Source organism: Anoplopoma fimbria, chromosome 1, assembly GCF_027596085.1.
Source record: "Anoplopoma fimbria isolate UVic2021 breed Golden Eagle Sablefish chromosome 1, Afim_UVic_2022, whole genome shotgun sequence".
Classification (NCBI taxonomy): domain Eukaryota; kingdom Metazoa; phylum Chordata; class Actinopteri; order Perciformes; family Anoplopomatidae; genus Anoplopoma; species Anoplopoma fimbria.
Window position 1 is genome coordinate 25,430,508 of NC_072449.1, and position 18,153 is coordinate 25,448,660.

General features: G+C 39.6%; 3 protein-coding genes across 4 annotated transcripts; 1 reads left to right on the forward strand and 2 right to left on the reverse strand.

Moving 5' to 3' along the window:
- Positions 1-3,674: 3,674 nt before the first annotated feature.
- On the reverse strand, positions 3,675-9,251 carry LOC129091620 (transcription regulator protein BACH1-like). The gene is made up of 5 exons (XM_054599313.1): positions 9,144-9,251; positions 7,916-8,173; positions 5,932-7,098; positions 5,636-5,842; positions 3,675-4,872 (listed from the first exon to the last, which is right to left on the reverse strand). Exons 2-5 carry the CDS (start codon positions 8,153-8,155, stop codon positions 4,489-4,491), a joined length of 1,998 nt encoding a protein of 665 aa, XP_054455288.1. The 5' UTR covers positions 8,156-8,173; positions 9,144-9,251; the 3' UTR covers positions 3,675-4,488.
- Positions 9,252-9,349: 98 nt separating this feature from the next.
- Positions 9,350-14,995, reverse strand: usp16 (ubiquitin specific peptidase 16). 2 transcript variants are annotated; one of them, XM_054602190.1, is made up of 19 exons: positions 14,917-14,990; positions 14,731-14,811; positions 14,461-14,527; positions 14,136-14,332; positions 13,943-14,046; positions 13,733-13,845; positions 13,418-13,641; positions 13,221-13,316; positions 12,990-13,120; positions 12,792-12,879; positions 12,230-12,311; positions 12,019-12,110; positions 11,879-11,932; positions 11,622-11,789; positions 10,797-11,499; positions 10,514-10,608; positions 10,243-10,329; positions 9,969-10,116; positions 9,350-9,878 (listed from the first exon to the last, which is right to left on the reverse strand). In XM_054602190.1, exons 3-19 carry the CDS (start codon positions 14,519-14,521, stop codon positions 9,757-9,759), a joined length of 2,565 nt encoding a protein of 854 aa, XP_054458165.1. In that variant the 5' UTR covers positions 14,522-14,527; positions 14,731-14,811; positions 14,917-14,990; the 3' UTR covers positions 9,350-9,756. The 2 variants fall into 2 exon arrangements, with proteins under 2 accessions (XP_054458165.1, XP_054458173.1); XM_054602198.1 differs by lacking the exon at positions 14,731-14,811 and having other exon boundaries at positions 14,917-14,995.
- A 203-nt stretch (positions 14,996-15,198) lies between these two features.
- On the forward strand, positions 15,199-17,635 carry rwdd2b (RWD domain containing 2B). The gene is made up of 4 exons (XM_054602212.1): positions 15,199-15,419; positions 15,510-15,577; positions 16,304-16,672; positions 16,783-17,635. The coding sequence occupies exons 1-4, from the start codon at positions 15,207-15,209 to the stop codon at positions 17,033-17,035; spliced, it is 903 nt and encodes a 300-aa protein (XP_054458187.1). The 5' UTR covers positions 15,199-15,206; the 3' UTR covers positions 17,036-17,635.
- Positions 17,636-18,153: the final 518 nt, after the last annotated feature.

The following is an 18,153-nucleotide window of genomic DNA, read 5'->3' on the forward strand; positions in this document are numbered from 1 at the left end:
CCCCAAGAAAATCCCGATCACACAGGGAGAACATGCAAACTTCACACAGAAGGGTCAAAGCCGGCCAGCCGGTTCGAGCCGCCTTACATATGTAACACATGTAAACCCTTTATAAAATTGATCATGTATTGTGTGACCAGGCCAAAAATATAAAAAAAGGACTGGTCATTTTATTTACAGTAATCTGAGTCAACTCATACTGATAAAAAAATGATTTCAATAAGAGAAAAAAATCAAGAGGGAGGTGCAGAGAAATGACAAAGTGAGAGATCTTCATCTAGCTTTTTGATAAAAAAGGAAATACAGGCTCTGACACAGAAGATATATCAAGACAGATACAGAGTTCAAGGGGGCTTTGCATTAATCTCACGTTGTAATGACAGTTTAAGGTTTTGGTATTCTGATGAATTCCAGGATTGGGTTTAAACTGCTTTCATTTTGTTTGCTGGTCTTTAATCTTCTAACCCTGGGTTCTTAATCAGAACTCAGAGCAGGTTTTTAATCTCCCATGAATGAGGCCGCGGATTATGGGCCCCTGACCTTGCCATGCCGCACAGCTGCTTGCTCCTCAAATCAAGTTTCTCTTCCTGTGTATCTTGCAAAAGAGGATAATCTTACTTTTTCACTACAATGCTCCAAAATCTAAACTTTGGAAAAAAAAAAAAACACTTGGGAAGAATCCGAATTTTTGAGAGGGTAAATCAAAAACAGGTCCAATTCATAATGCTTTGGAGTGCTTTGGTATTTGAAGGTGATACCAGTTGTGATAAACATCAACTTGAGGATTTTCTACAGATGTCTGTCATGATATCTGGTCTCTGTGGTATTTTCATCATCTAATCCTTTTGACTTTTAGATGCAACACCACTGGTCGAGTCGCAGCTTTGTTTTTCAGTGAGTGTGAGAGTTGACTTCTAAAAAATAGGTTCAAGTTTGATTAGTGGCTTCAGGGTTGCCTGTGTAATTACCACTTTAACCTTGAGGAAGCAATCTCATTGTGTGTTCTGCGGAACACACAACGAGATTGCTTTTCCTTCACTGTCCCCAAATGCTACAGTAGCTATTTCAAACGACACCAAAACAACAAGGAAAGCAAATGAATATCATAAGAAAAAAACATCTTGACCAAAAAGCCTCTTCGATGTTAAAAGGGCCTTTTTAAAATGACTGTTCTGTTGAAAACTGGTTTGTTTTACCAAGCCTGATCCAAGCTCCTGTCCACTCTGAAATAAGAGAGAGCGGTCAACCCACTGTCAGTCAAATTATATCTCTGTGGACTCCAACAACTTTAAAACTTTAAAACAAATCTATATCCTAGTTTGCTGTTGCAGCTCAAGAATGGATAACCATTCTTAATCTAAGGCCATCAGCTGAAACAGGTCTACACACACAGAAAACAAAAAAACAATAAAATGAATCTTTAGTTGTACCTTAATTGCTATGTTGTGATGTATTCTGCTCAAAAATGGATAATTTAAAAAGGTGTGTCAATTTGATGGCATTGTAGTGCTATTCATCATACAAATAAAGTTAACTTATTTACAAGAATAAGCAGCTAAAACAAAGGTGAGGTGGATAAGGAAGCTTATAATGAGCAGGTAAGCATCAAGCTCAATTAAACTGTTCTTTTGTTTGTAATTATCTTGATGTAATTTATGCATTGATCTAACATGGCTTACATGCGCATCAATGTGCTAAAACAATGCTAAATCTGCATAAGAACTGGGCTGCTGTGATGAAAGAGAGGAATGATATAAGGAAATACTTTAACCTGTATGACTATTTCCTAATAAAATGAAGATGAGATTGTTTCACAACAGATTTCAATGAACGTTCTTTCAAAAGCACCCAATAAAGTGCCATGTGGGTAGCTAAAGCAGTCCTTTTGTCAGATGGGAGGATAATAATCTCTTGTTTCTTGTATATCTGAGATATATTTGATAATTTTTTGTGCAACACGCATTTTTGGTGTACTTGCCAAACGCAGGCAATTAACTGCAGTTAAGCTTATTTTCAGCTTCTGTATATAATTGGCCCAGTATAATGGCTCAGTTGGCTCTTTCCTTTCTGTCTGGATAGATGGCTCAGGTTATGTGTAGAGCTGGTTAAATGATGACTTGCGCCCAGTCTGCTGCCTGCTAAACATTAGTGTGAATTACTAACAAGCCAGTTCTATGAGTTACTTTGTTTGTAGAAAAATGAAAGAAATATGTAAGGCAACACAAACATTATATGTTTGTTTAAATTAAATTTAAATGATTTATATTATCATATAAAATACAAATAATTAAACATAGCATTTTTTGTTTCACACCGGAGCGCATCCTGTTTGCATCTACGGCATAATACGCTTTTAAACTCAGTTTGCACCGATGGGTTACAGGGATGAATGTCCTGTACGATTTACTTTATCCAATTTCCTGTCTGCAGAGTATCTGGATACCTTCACTCTTTACATAGCATAGGTCATTTTATCTGCCTCATCTGAGTTTGCTTAAAATGTCAACTCTAATTTAGTCCCATCTATAGCCTTCCTAATGATTCTCTGTAGTACTGTAGATCAAATAACTAACTCTACTCGACAACTGTTATTTTAAACTGTTAGATACAAGCATTAGTATTACCCAAGATCATTTTGCTATCAGGGGGTTATACATGGAGTCTTTTCTTAATCCATGTTCATAAAACCTTAGCCTTATGTAACTTTTAGGCCACAATGTCATTTTGTTTATAGTTGCACAAGTAGTTCTGAATCAGATTCCTGTTTCTCATTTAGATCTCCAGCCCAACTTTCTAATAACAGTTTTGTTTTGATGGTTATGTCATGTCCAACACTGATGAATGAACAGGCTGACATCAGCGACACCACATGTTAAGGGTAGTTTTTTTTTAACTGAAGCATGATATCTAAAGGAAGATTCAATCTCCTGTAGAAAAATCACAGAAAGGAACAATTCGGTGTTATAGTGCTCTTGTCAGTCAATTAAGGGTGTAGAAGAAAATTGTAAAGCTTTACATTTTATTAACTGTATTATCTTACATTGCCTTTGTGTATTCCTGATAGTTCTGTGTGTAACAGTAACCCCTGTGCAGACAGAAACTATTTTCCATTGATAATCAAATCTCTGTGAATCATACATTTTGGTCTAGTGTGAAGAGAGCCTAGGCCAGCACTGTAAGAGGTCACACCTTAATGTATCAAATCACCTTTTGCTCTATAAAACAGACCTGTATGGAGCCTATGCAAATCCACTACTATAGACTTGTGAGTTTGTTTCTCAGACCCAACTCATCCCCTGGACTGACAACAAATGCACATATTGGGCGCTGATAGTTCCAAGGTCCCTTGTCCTTCCTGAGAAGCTAAGCCCAAACCCCACCTTTGTTGACTGTTATTTCCTCTAATTCTGTATATAATCACAGCCATAACTCCCTCTGGTTAGAGAGAATTCTACGGCTTTGTTGTGAACTTCTTTCTCCAATGCGCAGTGATTAAAACTCCTCTGAACCAGCCACAGAATTGGACCTGAAGGAATTGTTTCTTCAACCAGAGTCAGAACAGCTGATGAGGTAAATTGAGTTGTACTTCCATCTATTGGCCAAACTGTGGTACTGTGCATAAATAGAGTTGGGATCTTTTTCTTGCTGGTTGAAAAAAAAAACACTGAATGGTACAAAATGTTGTTTATTTAAATCTTTAAATCCATGAAAGCATTTAATAAAAAATACTCAACATGAAGACAGACCTTAATGTAAGAGAATGCCATCAATGTGGGTTTTGGGTTAATGTGCAACAGCGCTTAAGACAAAAAAATTGCCTTCATCTTTATGAATTCATTCTATACTACCGCATAAGGCACGTTTTGCATCAAATATAGTAATTTCCTATGTTCCCCTGTAACACTTTCACTATTCCTCAAATATCAGGAGAAGCTGACATTTATTCATTCAAACTATGCACTGGCATTCAAATAACGCTGAGAATTTATGTTAGCTGTAACAATTCCTCTACTATAAAAGAAAAAGTTATGTTAGTTGAACAGAATAGTGGTATAAAATACAGAATGTTTTAAGAATACAATGATGATGATTATAATTAATAAGATCAAAATAAAAGAAACATCTTATGTCTCATGGTAGGTGTGTAACGATAATTATTTTAGCCATCAAAACAAAGTCAGGTTATGAGTTTCCCTGAGAAAAACAGCCTTCATTTTAAGAACATCCTCCTGATTTAAAGGACACATTTGGGAATTAGCGTAATACTAGATTCTGTGTTTACTACAGTGAAATGCATATTAGGAATACAGCAAAGGAAATTTGACATTTCACTGTCACTTTAAGATACTAATATCAGGACAAAAATCATTGATTAAAATACACAGAAAAGCATATCAATCCCGAAAGGGGATTATAGTATATACTCAGAGTCCATCCCCTGCTCTGTGGTCCTGCAAGATTAGAAATGACAATGGAAATTAAGTGCAATTATAAGCTGTTGTTCATGTCCATACAGGCATTGAGCAGAGACGCAGAGACAGGGCAGCTCTGTGGTGAAACTGCCTCCTCTGTCTGTGTGCCAGCCTCTGGTGCAGCAGTTTGGACCGAGTATGCAGGTGGCTCGCTTGGGTCACACTCTGAAGAACTTACCATTTTGATAGTGATCTGGGACTCCTCATCGTTACGCAAAATGCGAGGGGAGTAGACGGGGGAGTCTGGTGAGGACACCTTGGCAAGAAGCTGCAAGTGGTCCTGATCAGAGCCAGTCTCGAAGCTAACGCTCTTGCATAACCCGCACAGACTCTGTCGCGTCTCCTCCAGATTGTGCTCCAGATCGGTTCGCTCGTACAGCAGACGCTCTTTCTGGCTTTTCTGTAGGGAGAATGACTTTTTCAGCGCCTCATCAAAACATGCATTTTTTTGGACAGAAACGGAAAAAAATTGAAGATAACTCTGTAAAAAGGGGGGTCAGACAACATCTTCATTATTTTTTTCACCATTTCTTTTTTCATGCTTCTTACACTTTCATTTATGTTCCTTCATCAGTTTACATCAGTTTTTTTAACTCAAATGTTTGGTCTGGTCCAGTCTGCCTAATATGTAAACCTAAATCTACCATTTAACTGTCTACAAGTGCTACAAAATGTACAATCAAGTAATATCTATGAAGGAGGGGACAATGCATTCACTTGCTGTAATAAATGTTTTTTGTCTTGTGCTCCTCACCCAAACTTTGAACTTTTGAGTATAGTGGTTAGTAAGTGTACATTTTGGTCTGATGTGCTCATATAACCCTGCCAGTTAGCTTTGGAACAAAGGCTACCATGTTGATCTCCTCCAATCTATGCACATTTAAAAAACACTGAACAGAAGAGGACTGAGGTAAATGTAAAAAATATGTTTAAGCAGTATCATTATGGTATTTTGCATTACACATTCTCTTGGATTTCACAAGAACAAAAGTTAAGAGGAGGGATGGAGGCTGTGCCAGAAACTTGTTTAGGAAGACAAAAGTACTTCAAACAAAATTCCTGCAGTTCGTACTAGTCAACAATAGAGGCCAGGACACAAAGCTGAATCATATCATGTTTGTCAACATCATGTTTGAATAAAATACATATTAAATCCAACTTACTAATCTTTTGATTTCACATTCTAGCTGGTATATGCTGTCTAGTTTCCTCTTTCGGCAGCGCTGTGCAGCCACTCTGTTTTTGCTTCGTCGACGAACATCATGGACAAATTCAAGCTGATCTTGATTCAAGTGATGGTTTCTCAGAAGCTGCTGGAAGGCACTCCGGCTCAGGGCTGAGATCTGCTCCACAGGGAATGGGAGCTGAATCTGTAGAGTACAGTGTTTAAGAGTGAGATTGATTTGACTTAATATCTTCAACTATCAAAAACCAAATATCAGCTGTGTATCAAAATGACCTCTGCTGCTCTTTTGTTGTTGGCCTCAGTATCTCCATCTGTGTCCAGGTCTGAATCGTCCCCGGAGTTGGGGGAGGAGGACATGTAAGGGCTCTTCTCTGACTGGGACAGGCTGTCAGGGTGTGGGGCCCCGTCGTCACCTGTCCCAAAATCCCTGAGGAAGGGACAGTCTCCTACACTGGAGCTCAGGTCGAGCTGCTTAAGCCAATGGAAGTCTGATGCTTTTGCCAGATTGTTTTGGTCCATTGGTTCCAAAGGGAGTGGTTGAGCCTGAGATGGACATAGGTCAGACCAAAATCCCTTTGCCAGATGTTCAGCTACCTCCCTCTCCACGCTGCTCCTCTCCCCATTTCCCTCTTCTGGACTTAGAGCAGATATTGTTGGGTCTGTTAGATCACCTTCCATTTTCTGTTCAAGGCCAGCCTCACTCTGCTCTAATAACTCATGGCAATCATCCGCTCCCGATGTTTTGAGTGGACATGAACCAGGGTTGCAGTCGGTTTCAGCACCGAGCGTCTCCACAGTCTGCTCAACATCTCTGCCTGCTGGCTCAATGAGTTCTGGCAGAATCATATCCCCTGGGGTTGACAGCTCACAGGGTAAGCCACAATCTGCCAAACTCAACTCACTTTGATTACACACATCTCCTATCTCTAAAATGTCTGTCTCACAAAACTGAGAGGGATGATCTGCTTTGTCAGAGTCTGGGCATGGCAAAGACAACATTGGACACACACCATTTGCTGTTAACTCCAAAGATAAGGAGGGCATTTGTGGCCCACAGTTCTCCAAACAAAAGTGTTCTTCCCCACTGGTCTTCTGACCCTGTGCGCTCTGAGGACACTCTGATGGGAGATCTGTTTCTTCATCACCTCTTAAAGGCCTGGAGCTGTGTGACTCCAATGATTTTGGTTGGCTGCTTCCTGTGCCGGGGCCAAAACTGGCACTGGGATCCCGGCTCAGACAACAGCCTCTACGCCTGACCTCTTGTGACGTTCTTTTGCCTTCAGAAAACTTTGGGATGAGGAAATCAAAGCATGTCGACTCCAAATCATGAAATCCTAAAAACTCTGCACTGCTGTGAATGGCATGAATATTTTCTTTGGTGAAGGGTAGCTTTGATGTGTAGGCAAATTGAAGCAAAGGTTCAAACCCCTCAATGGTCACCTGCAGGGAAAGGAGAAGCAGCAAATTGTTTAGGTACCATAAAACTTACACCATATGATGACATAACAATCACCAACTACTGTACTCTAAAACACTACAATATGACCATACTAGAAAGGTGACCAGCTAATAAAGGAACATAGGATATGCAGATCATTAGGGCTGTTTCATACATGTCCGGAAATGTCTAACTTGTAATGCAGCCTATAGTACAGTATAAAGCTCAGTGGGTACCCTGGGTAAACAGCATAGTGCTATATTATTCACTGCAGGGTTGACTAATTAATTGTTGTCACAGACATTGTGATGCACATATGTGCACAGGCATGAGTCACATTGCAAGGGCTGCAAATTTGACCAACAGTCATGTTACACAAAAACAAACTACTGCTGGACAAAAAACTGATTGCAGTGTCTGAACATTCCATGGCATATCCTACAGAAAAGCTTTCTAGCCCACGTGTTGACAATTCGGTCATGTTCAGAACCTTTTTAGTGGCTGTTCATGCACATAAACTCTGCATTTAGATATTGCAGCTTTCTACTTGTAATGTAACATTTTAGCCATTCACAAAATGATCTCGGCAGCCTTTCATTCATGAGCTCTCTTCTTTCATGATGACCAAAGTGCATCATTAACATTGCGCTGATAATGGACTTCAGTCTAGAGTTACTTGTGCCATGATAAGTGTGGTCAAGTACAGATATGCCTTACATCCTACTTCAAAAAATTGTATTACTATTACATAAATTTGAAATAGTAACACAGTAAACTCATGTACAGATACATGTTTTTTATCAGAGTTAGGACACGGACCTCATCAGGCAAGGTGATGATAGGATTCTGTTGGGTGACATTGGCAACCCTGTTGTGAAAGTATTCACTGCAGGAAGCCAAGACAGAGCGGTGGGCCCGGAAACTCCTGTTTTCTACCACCACGGTCACATCACACAGAACATCCTGCTTCCTCTGATCATCCAGACACTGGAGAACATGGGCGCTGTGCACTGCAGACTGAAAGGTGAACACTGAAATGCGAGGAGCTTGGACCGACATGGTTCATAAAAGCTCAGCCTGTGTGACAGAGAGAGCAGGGCAGAGTCAATCATCATGATCATAAACTGTTTGTCAAAATGAACCACAGTATGGGTTCTAGCTGCAGTGATCAGTCAATGTTCAATCAGTCTGTTGACAGAAAACTAATCGGCATCGATTGGATTAATTGATTTAATAATCTTTAGACAAATCGGATCTGAAACAATCGTTAGTTGCAGGTCCAGTGGATTCAGTTCTTAGCAAGGGATGTGATATTGCATCATATGCAACCACCAAGCACATTTTCATAGTGAGGGTGAACATGCAAGAAATCTGATCTGCTTCTTCATGGCAAGACTGAAAAAACTCAAAAACATTCAAAAAGGTGATGGAAAGTTGTTATACAATTATGTAAAACTACTGCAAAGTAAGGTACAATTTGTTTGGTTTACTGTCTAACACCACTTTACCACAAGACTTGGTTACCTCGTTATGGGCAGTCAAATGCAAGACACTGTACCTTCTCATCCAAAGCATTGCATTCTCCAATATGATTAAAGAATACATATGATGGTGAAGCTAAATACAATAGCTTATGTTAACATTGACATGACTGGGTTAAAGTATTATATCTAACCTAGCTAACAGTCAGATGCCCTGTCCACCTTAACTAGTTACATTAACCAGCATGGATTTCCTCTCAACTTTGGCACCAAGTTATAATAATGCTGACTCATGTTTAGCAAAGTTACACAACTGGGCCTGCAGGAGAGGCGCAACTAATAATGTCCACATTCACGAGAAGGCTGTTGTGCTACTAACCACTGACTACATGTTTATTTAGACACACATGTAATGGTAAATGATATCTAAACGGAAAGGCTTCACGCTAGGCTAGGTTAGGTTAGCAATGACTACTGTACCGAGCGGACACATCTTCCTGTTGTTGGCTTAAAACTAAATATACTCCTCAACAGCACTTTTAACACAAGGCCAAATGCTCACTGACCTGTCATGTCAGCTTGATAATACTGCCATTGACGAGTTTTGAGTAGAGATGTTTATGGCCACCCGGAGCCACACTTTCCTCTCATCATGTGACACTTTGGACCAGGAAAAACTGTCAGCACTTACTGCGCATGCTCAGTACAAGCACCAGAAAACCAGCCAAGACAGGGGGGAAAAAAAATCCATTTTTTTTAAGCATTTCATTATGATTTCATTACATAACATTGATTAAAAAATAGACACATAAATATGTTTTACAAATTATTTTCACCCAATATTTAATTTGCCTCCTTAAACTGTTTTTTTTTTTGTATTGTGAACAAATCCACGACAATCTGTTCAATGTCCATCTGACTTTCATTGCACACGTTGCCATATTCAATGAGGATGAGAAACATAGCGCTGGTCCGTTTAATATGATGATGTGATGAAAATGTCAACTCGGTGTCAAATGTCCCTTCTGTATAATCAATATCATTTCATCACAGCCCAGTTTGAGTCACTGACAAATCTGGTTGGTTAACTGGTCTGAGATCCCTTATACTGTGGAGCAGAAGCAGCACGTTGGTTTGTTTGGATTGTTTGGATTTCCTGAGCAGGGAGGCACCATTCGATTAGAGGATTCTTTCATAGAAGAGGAGGTAGGCTTGGCAACTCTGGACTTTACTCTCGCTCACAGGCTGAACACTTGTGTCGCTGATATGGAACCAGGATCCTCTGGGTGGCTCTACAGGTCCTGAGGAGAAGTGATGAGTTAGTAAAGCGATACATAAAACATTTGGATCAAGTTATTATTCTATCGATTGTCATGCCAGAGTACACCTGCCTTCAGCTGTAAGTCCGTTGGATGAGGTTTTATGGCACTCAGGTCGCGCTTTCACATACGCCGTGTAATGACCTGACCTCATTGTTCCGCTGTGCTCTACGATACCGTACAAACTGTACGAAATCTGAGTATCTCCCTCTGTCAAGTTCTGTTTGGAAACAAAGTTTTTGTAAATGCTCAGACTACAATGAAACAATGATACATTTACAAATAGGTCTATAAGTGTATTGATAATAAATAAATAATAATAATAATAATAATAATCAATATTTACCTTGCATTTGACCGCACAAAAAGGAGCTAGATCCAGTATCAGGGGGAAATGGACATGCCTGTTCACCTTACAAATACTGTATCCATTCTAGAGGAAAACAACAAAAGTCTTCTCATTAAAATTATATTAAAGAAAGTGTTTCACTGCATTAAAAAAAAAAAACAAGGTTTCATCCTCATTAAATAGTTGGTTCACAGTTGGCTGAATTATAACAGCTTGGCTGACAGGATCAACGGTGTACAAGCGCTGACATTTTCTTCAATTGTCTTACCTGTTGAAACCTTTTCAAATGAAGGGTAAGCACTGGTGGGGGCGAAGAGATTAGCATTTGCTTCAAGGCATCAGTGTAGACATTCTTCTTGGATCCTAATCAAAGCACAAATAAAGATGATGAACTTCATTGTTTCTCAAACGTAAAAGTGTGTCGGTTTCGAGAAACAAAAGCCGCTAAACATAAGTAGTTTGTCGAGAAACAAAAGCAGCTAAACATAAATGGATTTGGGATACTGGATTACACAAAAAACAAATGAGTCAGTCAGAGAAATTTCACATACCTCCAGCTTTGTCTTTGTTTGGCTGCCGTTTAGTGCAGGTGACACATAGCAGGCTGTTGTTCTGCGTGAGGGTTTCAACCTCTGTGAAGTGAAAAAGGCATGACTGGACTGAACACTCCTGTTTCTCAGGGGCTGTCCTGGTAGCCAGTGTGTTGAAGGCCAGCTCTGGGTCCTGACTTACTACAGTGTACTCTTTAGCCTCCAGTGGCTCATCATCACTCTCCGTTGTTGGATCCACAGCATTAGATTCTTCTATGAAGGCATCATCCAGAGTTACTTTCTCCATTTCACTCACCAGCTGTGAGTCCTCTTCTCTTTCCAGATCCATGTCAGTTATGTCATCGTCTAAGATGCCACCCTTTGAGGGCTGCTCGTCTGATAAGACGGTAAAACGGTTGCCGACTGCTGACGTGGCAGATGAGTCGCAGTCGATCTCTAAATCCTCATCCTCCTCCTCCTCCTCCTCCTCCTCTTCGTTCTTCTCATCCTGGAGCTGGTCAAGGTTCTTCTCATCCTGTTCAGACACACTGATATGTGCAGGACTCCCCTCACTTAGTGAGGCTTCTTCATGTGTTGCATTGTCATCATTTTCCCTGTCCTTTGCATCTGACGTAGCATCGGTCTGTTCACTCTCTGTGTGGCTCGGAGATGAGAGACTGTCCAAAGTGACTCTGCCCTCAATCTTCTGCTGCCTCTTTTGATGCTTTAGGCCAAGAAAAGGAAACAATACAAACTATTATGTTTCTTCTGCACAACTATTCAACACGCATTCATCAAAATTATGAAAAAGAAGAAAACTTCATCTGTATACATTCAGTGAGGTACCTTTGCCTGCTTCTTTGCCTGTTTCTTTGCTTTCTTCTGCTGGTACTTGCTGCCGGATCCGATGGGAATGTCATCATTCCCGTTTGTCAAAGGAGGGCTGTTTCTGCCATCCTGGCTTGACTCACTGGTGTTCTGAACTGCTTTTTTCTGGTTCTTCTTTCTGTATGCCTGCAAGATGAAGGCACAAAAGATATACATGCGTGCAACAAAAATAAAACATTAACAAGTAATTGCTCGACTAAAAAATGATTCTTTACCTCGTCAGAAACAGGAAGGGAAAGGTCCAAAAACATCTCTGTGACCACAGACACCTGTAAGTTCAAAGCAGTGGCCCTTTAGCTTGACATTGACAGAATACTGACAGGTTATCCTACATTTTTTTCTCCGCAATACATACCGTTTTACACTGCTGACACATTACAGTGCTGGTCATTTCCCCACCAAAAACTTGGTCAACAAAGTTTTTTGGAAATCCATTTTTTTCGTACTCTGAAATCAGAACTGCATTGTCAGAGGGCCGCATACCGATATTGTATACTATAGTATTTTTTTGGCTCATAAGGCTTTACCTACAAGATTTAAGTTAAATTTATAGCTCAGTTACTTACCTTTAACTAGTGTTTTCAGCGCCTCTGCATCTGTGCCTTTTCTAGATTCTTTCAATGCCTCCATGATCCCTGAGCTTACTCTCTGTAGGTACAAACACAATATTTAAATGTAAATGATAGAAATTCCCTGTTGATAAACCATACAGAGGATTTCAGCCTCCTAACACTGATTGCATTCTTATAAAACCTCCGCTCTGTGAAAATGAACCAACCTATCAGACAAGATTTCTGGGAGACCAAAATACCTAAGGTCATTAAATGAGATGGAACAAGTGCTATTTAGTCACGAGTCTTTGCATTTCACACATACAATGTCCTTGACTTGTGACTAAATCTAGAATCTGAATGACTTGGTGACAATAAGCCTGAAGAAATGTACGTGCACACTTAAATACATATCAGCTGGCTTACAAGCAATTTATACACTGCAGTACTACTCTGCTGTCAATACATTTACTGCCACGTAACACACAGTCACTTCAACAGCTACAGAGTCCATTTCAATTCTAAATATTTCCCCAATGTGATATACAGAGAGATTTGTTTAAAACTAAATGCATACTTTGATCTCTTCAGCTCGCATCCCATCCAGAAGGTAGCGTAGCAGCTCCTGGCTATCTTGCTGCTGAAATCCTTTGAACCTGGCAGCCCTGCAGAAATGAGATGAGACAACGAGTTATACTAGATGCAGTGATGCTAGGAAGTACATTTTAAGCACATCTTAAGGCTGAGCTCCACCTCAACTTGTAGTCGTACTCACTTTTTACAAACTTGTGTGAACAACTCTCGTGGTGTTACCACACCTTTCTTGGATTCCTGTATTTCATTGAGTACTTGACACATAGCCAAAGTCAGGGATCCAGGCTGGCCTAGCTGCATTGCAATAGGAGCCTGTGCACATAATATAAACAAGCCTTTAAGTAATAAATAGTGTAAATTAGACATAATCTTTACAGTAAACAAACATAAAAAAAAAAAAATGGCAACACACCAGATCCGAGGAAGCAACAGGTTTAATGTTGAGACTAATGTTCTGTTCTGTCACTTTGTTGAGAGTCTGTCTTAAGAGCTGTGTTTGAGAAAGATTCTGGAAAAGACAATGACAGCAATCAACAATAACTCACAACTATAATTCACAACTTCTCTCATTTGAATTGAAGACTGAAATCCTATAAAACACAATCTTACCTGAATGACTGCATTAAAGAAACATGTGTTTCCCAGGTTGCTCAGTCCTTTTACCAAAACACCACCATTGTCTTCAGATGTGCCAGACTTTTGTGATTTTCCAACACTGTCTTTCTTGGTGTTTTTCTTTTGATGGCCTTTGTTTTCATTGTCCTCACTTTCCTCTGCCTTTACAGTCTCTATCTTCTGATCAACTTCTAACAAGCTGTCTTCTTCTTTCACTCCTAAATAACCAAACACAACATGGTTGACATGGTGATAGAGACATGTAATTCTAATAAAACAGTTTGACTAAAAAAAACTAGATGGACTTACTTTTCTGCGGCCTCTTGATGGGATCTGCAGAAGTTTGCTTTTTTAGGTTGGTCACCAGCTGAGCCAAATGTCCGGTTCTTGAGTACTGGACTTCATCATCACATATGTAACACCTGCACGTTTGGAAAAACATTAATAAAGACTGAGTTCATTCTCATTTCAAACACAGCTTATGCCCCTGTGACTAACACACCACAGCAACATACTCACCAAACATTCCAGTTGTCCAAACTGATTACCAGGCAATGTGGATCCGACCGAGGAGTCTCGTAATGTTGAATGGCATGCTTGTTCTCAGAGTTTCGTCCACATCCCTTGTTGAAAAGTGGCATCTTGTTATATTGCAAAAAGTCACTTCATACACTTTAAAAATCAGAATGATAAATGGGTGGAATAAACTCACTATATGGCCACATTTCAAGCACATCCATATGGCTGTTGATTCCGTTTCCTCTTCTGCGTCTTGTGGCATAGTGGTGCTGATATTCTCTTTATTTTCTTCATGCTTACAATCCTGGCAACTCGTCCATTCAGAATTCCCTGAGAGTTTCTTTAAAAGAGTTTGGTCTGTTCCCTTTTTTATATGCCTGCAGGATGGACCTGTTAAGATACAAACACACACAATGTGGCAAATTCACTCTAACCCTTCTACAGGTTGTCATATCAGATGGTGATACATTGTTATATTTTCTATATTTGCCTAATTTATAAAAAAAAAAATGATTTACCTGCCAGGTCAAATTCATCGTCCTCTCTGGAGCTCTTGTCCTTCCCCCTTTTCTTTCCCATTTTAACCTAACGTTAAACACAATAGAGATGAATGCAAATCAGACACAGCAGTCACCTTAAGCGACGCTAGGTTTGACTAATGTCGTTATCTAGATATAATTATAATGCGACCTAACACAATTGGGTGCCAGCATATATAGTGTCAGAAGCAAACAATAAGTAATGTCACGTTTAAGTCAATGACCATCCTCTGGGTCCAGTCAACTTACTGTCACAAACGGAGCCCTAAAACCTCCACAGTTTACAGTTTCCTTTACTTTGTATGTATTAATTCTCTCATCCGGACACAACTGAAAAAGGGGTAAGAAAGGGGGTCTACAAAGTTGCAATTTCGCGAAAAAAAATCACTCCAGCTGACACATGCAGACAACAGAGGAACGGAAATGTGCTCCTACCGCTGTTTCGATACGTGTGTTTCCTGTGTGCGTCGCTTGAAACAGTCCGAGTGGAAACAACGCTTCGATTCCAAGCGTACAGCACTAGCAACGTGATTGCAGAAATTGTCCAGGGGTTTTAACTGGTCTGTGTGTTCAAATCCTCATCTATATATAACTTATGTAAATCGATTTGCTTAATGTTAGACACTTGACAATACCCAGAGCGACACAATCTGAATTTGGAGACAGAAAGCCAGTGTTTGTGTGTTTGTTTATGCATAACAGGAGGCAAGTTTGCCAATAGCAGTATGTCTCACTTAGAGTGGGCTGAGTCTCAGCTTGCAGAGATAGAGCTGCTGACCAGCATGTTTCCCACCCGGGAGGAGCTGGAGATCACAGACCAGCTGGCACTAGCTGAGCTCAGGGACTATGTGGAGGAATCAGCTTCAAAAGACAGTCCCCCTTCTTCCAGACCTCAGTTTTTCATCAAACAGAAGCTGGACATTGCAAGTATTGAGAGGGTAACTGAATAAACGACTGTCATAGTATGTCATTGAAATTTAGATTTGTCCCAAAACATGATTGTTTTCTTATTTTGTTGCTCCACTCAGACAGATGTCGTTCTATCCTGTGCTTATCCATCTGAATACCCCAGTGTGTTACCAGAGATAACAGTCCGGTAAGCCACTTGTTCATTTGAAAACATCTTGCAAAACAGCAATGTAATATGTTCATATAATGCAATGTTGTCCTAGAGATCTAGTAGAGAAGATGTTATGTATGCAATGTATATCAGAATGCAAAATACTGCAGTATCACTAGTAGCGAAACGAGATGTGTCTTGTTTATTATACGTATAAATACATTTAATATAAAAGAAAAACTGCGGCCTTCATGGTCCTATAATGTTAGGGAGGTCAGAAACACTCTAGAGATCTGTGTTCCCTCCAAAAGGGGCCAGTTATGATATGGGAAACCAGCTACTGCAATTTGACAGCTTAAAATATTGTAACATTTCATAAAACTTCTATATTAAGCACACATTAATAACTCAAGCACACACATTTCAACTTTCATTCCATAAATTTACATAGATGAACAACAGACTAATCTACTGTTATGGCCTTGTTGGAAGTTAAGGAATCTGCATGGTTAAATATAACATGCAGTTAGTTCTGGACTGTATGTGAGCACTTGATGGATTTGTAAAGCAGTAACATTTTTTTCTTTTTTTCTTTAACAAAATCTGTAAAAAAGCTACCGTATCATAGGGTTGGGATGACACGTATCAATCTCGGTTGATGAGTAGTGGAACTCGCTGTTCGTGTGGGAAGAAACTTCCAGCTCCAAGTGGCCCTGAATGTTCTCTGAATCCTTCTCTCAGCATGTTTTATTCTTGCCTTAGGTGTGCCAGTCTCAGCAGGGCCCAGCAGACACAGCTCCACACAGATCTTAATGCATACCTCATGGAAAACTGCCAGGGGGAAGTATGTGTGCTCTCCGCTGTAGACTGGTTGAAAGACAACCTGCAGCTCTTCATTAATAAGAGCTTATCAGCATCATCGGCTTCAAAGAAAGAGTCTTCCTCTCCTCGGCCACAGGAAGTGTTCAGCCGACTGTGGATTTACAGCCATCACATCTACAACAAGACGAAAAGAAAGAACATCTTGGAGTGGTCCAAGGAGCTGGGCCTGTCAGGATTTAGCATGCCTGGGAAGCCTGGTATTGTGTGTGTGGAAGGTCCTCATTCTGCCTGCGAGGAGTTCTGGTCCAGGTATCTTTCGTGTTGTTATTTTTAGTAGTTGATGTCACAGCTAGAAGCCTGCTGAGGTCCCAGGTTTAACATTTTAACATTTAACATCCAAACCTTTTCCCATTTCACAGGGTGAAGGTTCTGACATGGAAGAAGATCATGATTCGACATAGAGAGGATATTCCCCTTGATGGTCTGGGCGAGGACAGCAGGGCTGTTGAAAGTATAGACTCGCTGCGCAAATTCACTGGCTTTGAAGAGGCAATGTTTGACCCCCATGGGAATAGAGGTAATCACATGGACCTTGGCCAGCTCTACCACTTCTTAAATGAGAAAGGCTGTTGTGATGTCTTTCAGATATATTTTGGCATTGAAGGGAGGTAGTGTTTCGATCCACAAAGAACAGATATACTCACTGCTGCCTTGTCATTGAATTTCACTTTAAAAAATTCTCCTTGATTACTGTTTTAGTTTTTTGCTTTTCTTTTTAACATACAATCACACAAATGGATTGTATGCTTGTGGTCACCTGTGCCTGAAAAAATGAATAACTGAATACTTTTCATTGATGTTGCTCAGCCGTTAAACCTGGGACTTCAGTGGGATGAAAGGACGCAAGAACATTTCTGCAATTTTGAAAACTAAAACTTTTTTTGGCTTATAGGCATGTTTATCAAAGAGAAGCATTAAAAAGATGTTTATCTGAGAGGTTTCTTGAGGACCTCAGTTATATTTGCAATTGTAATACTCAAGTATCACACCTTGCCCTAGGTGTTTCTTTCCTCAAATGGCACCAGTTTGTATTACTACCAGGCTATTATAGGATTTCCAGGTCTGATACCACATTAATAATTGGACAACCTAGTCAACAATATGCTAGATATCTGTTCGTGAAATCTGTTTATTTTCCCTTTTATAAATGATAGATAACATAACCGTGGAAAATCTCTCGCCAATTTTCTTTTTAAGATTTGTTCTTTGATAAATTGTGCATAATTATGGATTACAATTTGGTAATTAAAACGTGTGGTTATTGAACATGAATCTTATTTTTTGCCCACTGAGATAGAAAAAAACAAAAAAAACCCAGTTATATATTTTGATGTGCATTATTACATCATATAACGTATATTCTAATGATGTAGAAATACTTAAAATGATCTCCACAAACGAGTTTGAACCCTGGGTGAGCATTTGGGAGTTCAGACTTTGTTAAAAATGAATTGATGAAACAAATAAAAATCAGCACATTGTATAAAGGAAGGTGTAGTAGTAGTAGTAAGTAATTGCAGGCATTGCATTGAATTTACTTGCAAACTTGCTTAGGCTACAATGCCCAACAGATGGCAGCATTATATAACCAAAGATGGAAAACCTAAACCAAGATGTTGCCTTTGATTTCTTGATGTTCAAACTAATACAATATAACCTGGATAAAAAAAAAAAAGCATTTACCTCAACTTAAACAGTAAAATAATGATTGGTTTAAAATAATTGCAGGG

Bases quoted from the DNA above. Each gene is read 5' to 3' on its own strand.
- rwdd2b (XM_054602212.1), top strand. From the start codon at position 15,207: ATGTCTCACTTAGAGTGGGCTGAGTCTCAGCTTGCAGAGATAGAGCTG. The intron at 15,420-15,509 runs GTAACTGAATAA...TGCTCCACTCAG, and splicing joins ACATTGCAAGTATTGAGAGG to ACAGATGTCGTTCTATCCTG. The intron at 15,578-16,303 runs GTAAGCCACTTG...TTCTTGCCTTAG, and splicing joins TTACCAGAGATAACAGTCCG to GTGTGCCAGTCTCAGCAGGG.
- usp16 (XM_054602198.1), bottom strand. From the start codon at position 14,521: ATGGGAAAGAAAAGGGGGAAGGACAAGAGCTCCAGAGAGGACGATGAA. The intron at 10,609-10,796 runs GTATGTGAAATT...TGCTTTGATTAG, and splicing joins AAACAAAGACAAAGCTGGAG to GATCCAAGAAGAATGTCTAC. The intron at 10,117-10,242 runs GTAAATATTGAT...GTTTCCAAACAG, and splicing joins TTTGTGCGGTCAAATGCAAG to AACTTGACAGAGGGAGATAC.
- LOC129091620 (XM_054599313.1), bottom strand. From the start codon at position 8,155: ATGTCGGTCCAAGCTCCTCGCATTTCAGTGTTCACCTTTCAGTCTGCA. The intron at 5,843-5,931 runs GTCATTTTGATA...TGTACTCTACAG, and splicing joins ACAACAAAAGAGCAGCAGAG to ATTCAGCTCCCATTCCCTGT. The intron at 4,873-5,635 runs GTAAGTTGGATT...TTCTCCCTACAG, and splicing joins AATGTGAAATCAAAAGATTA to AAAAGCCAGAAAGAGCGTCT.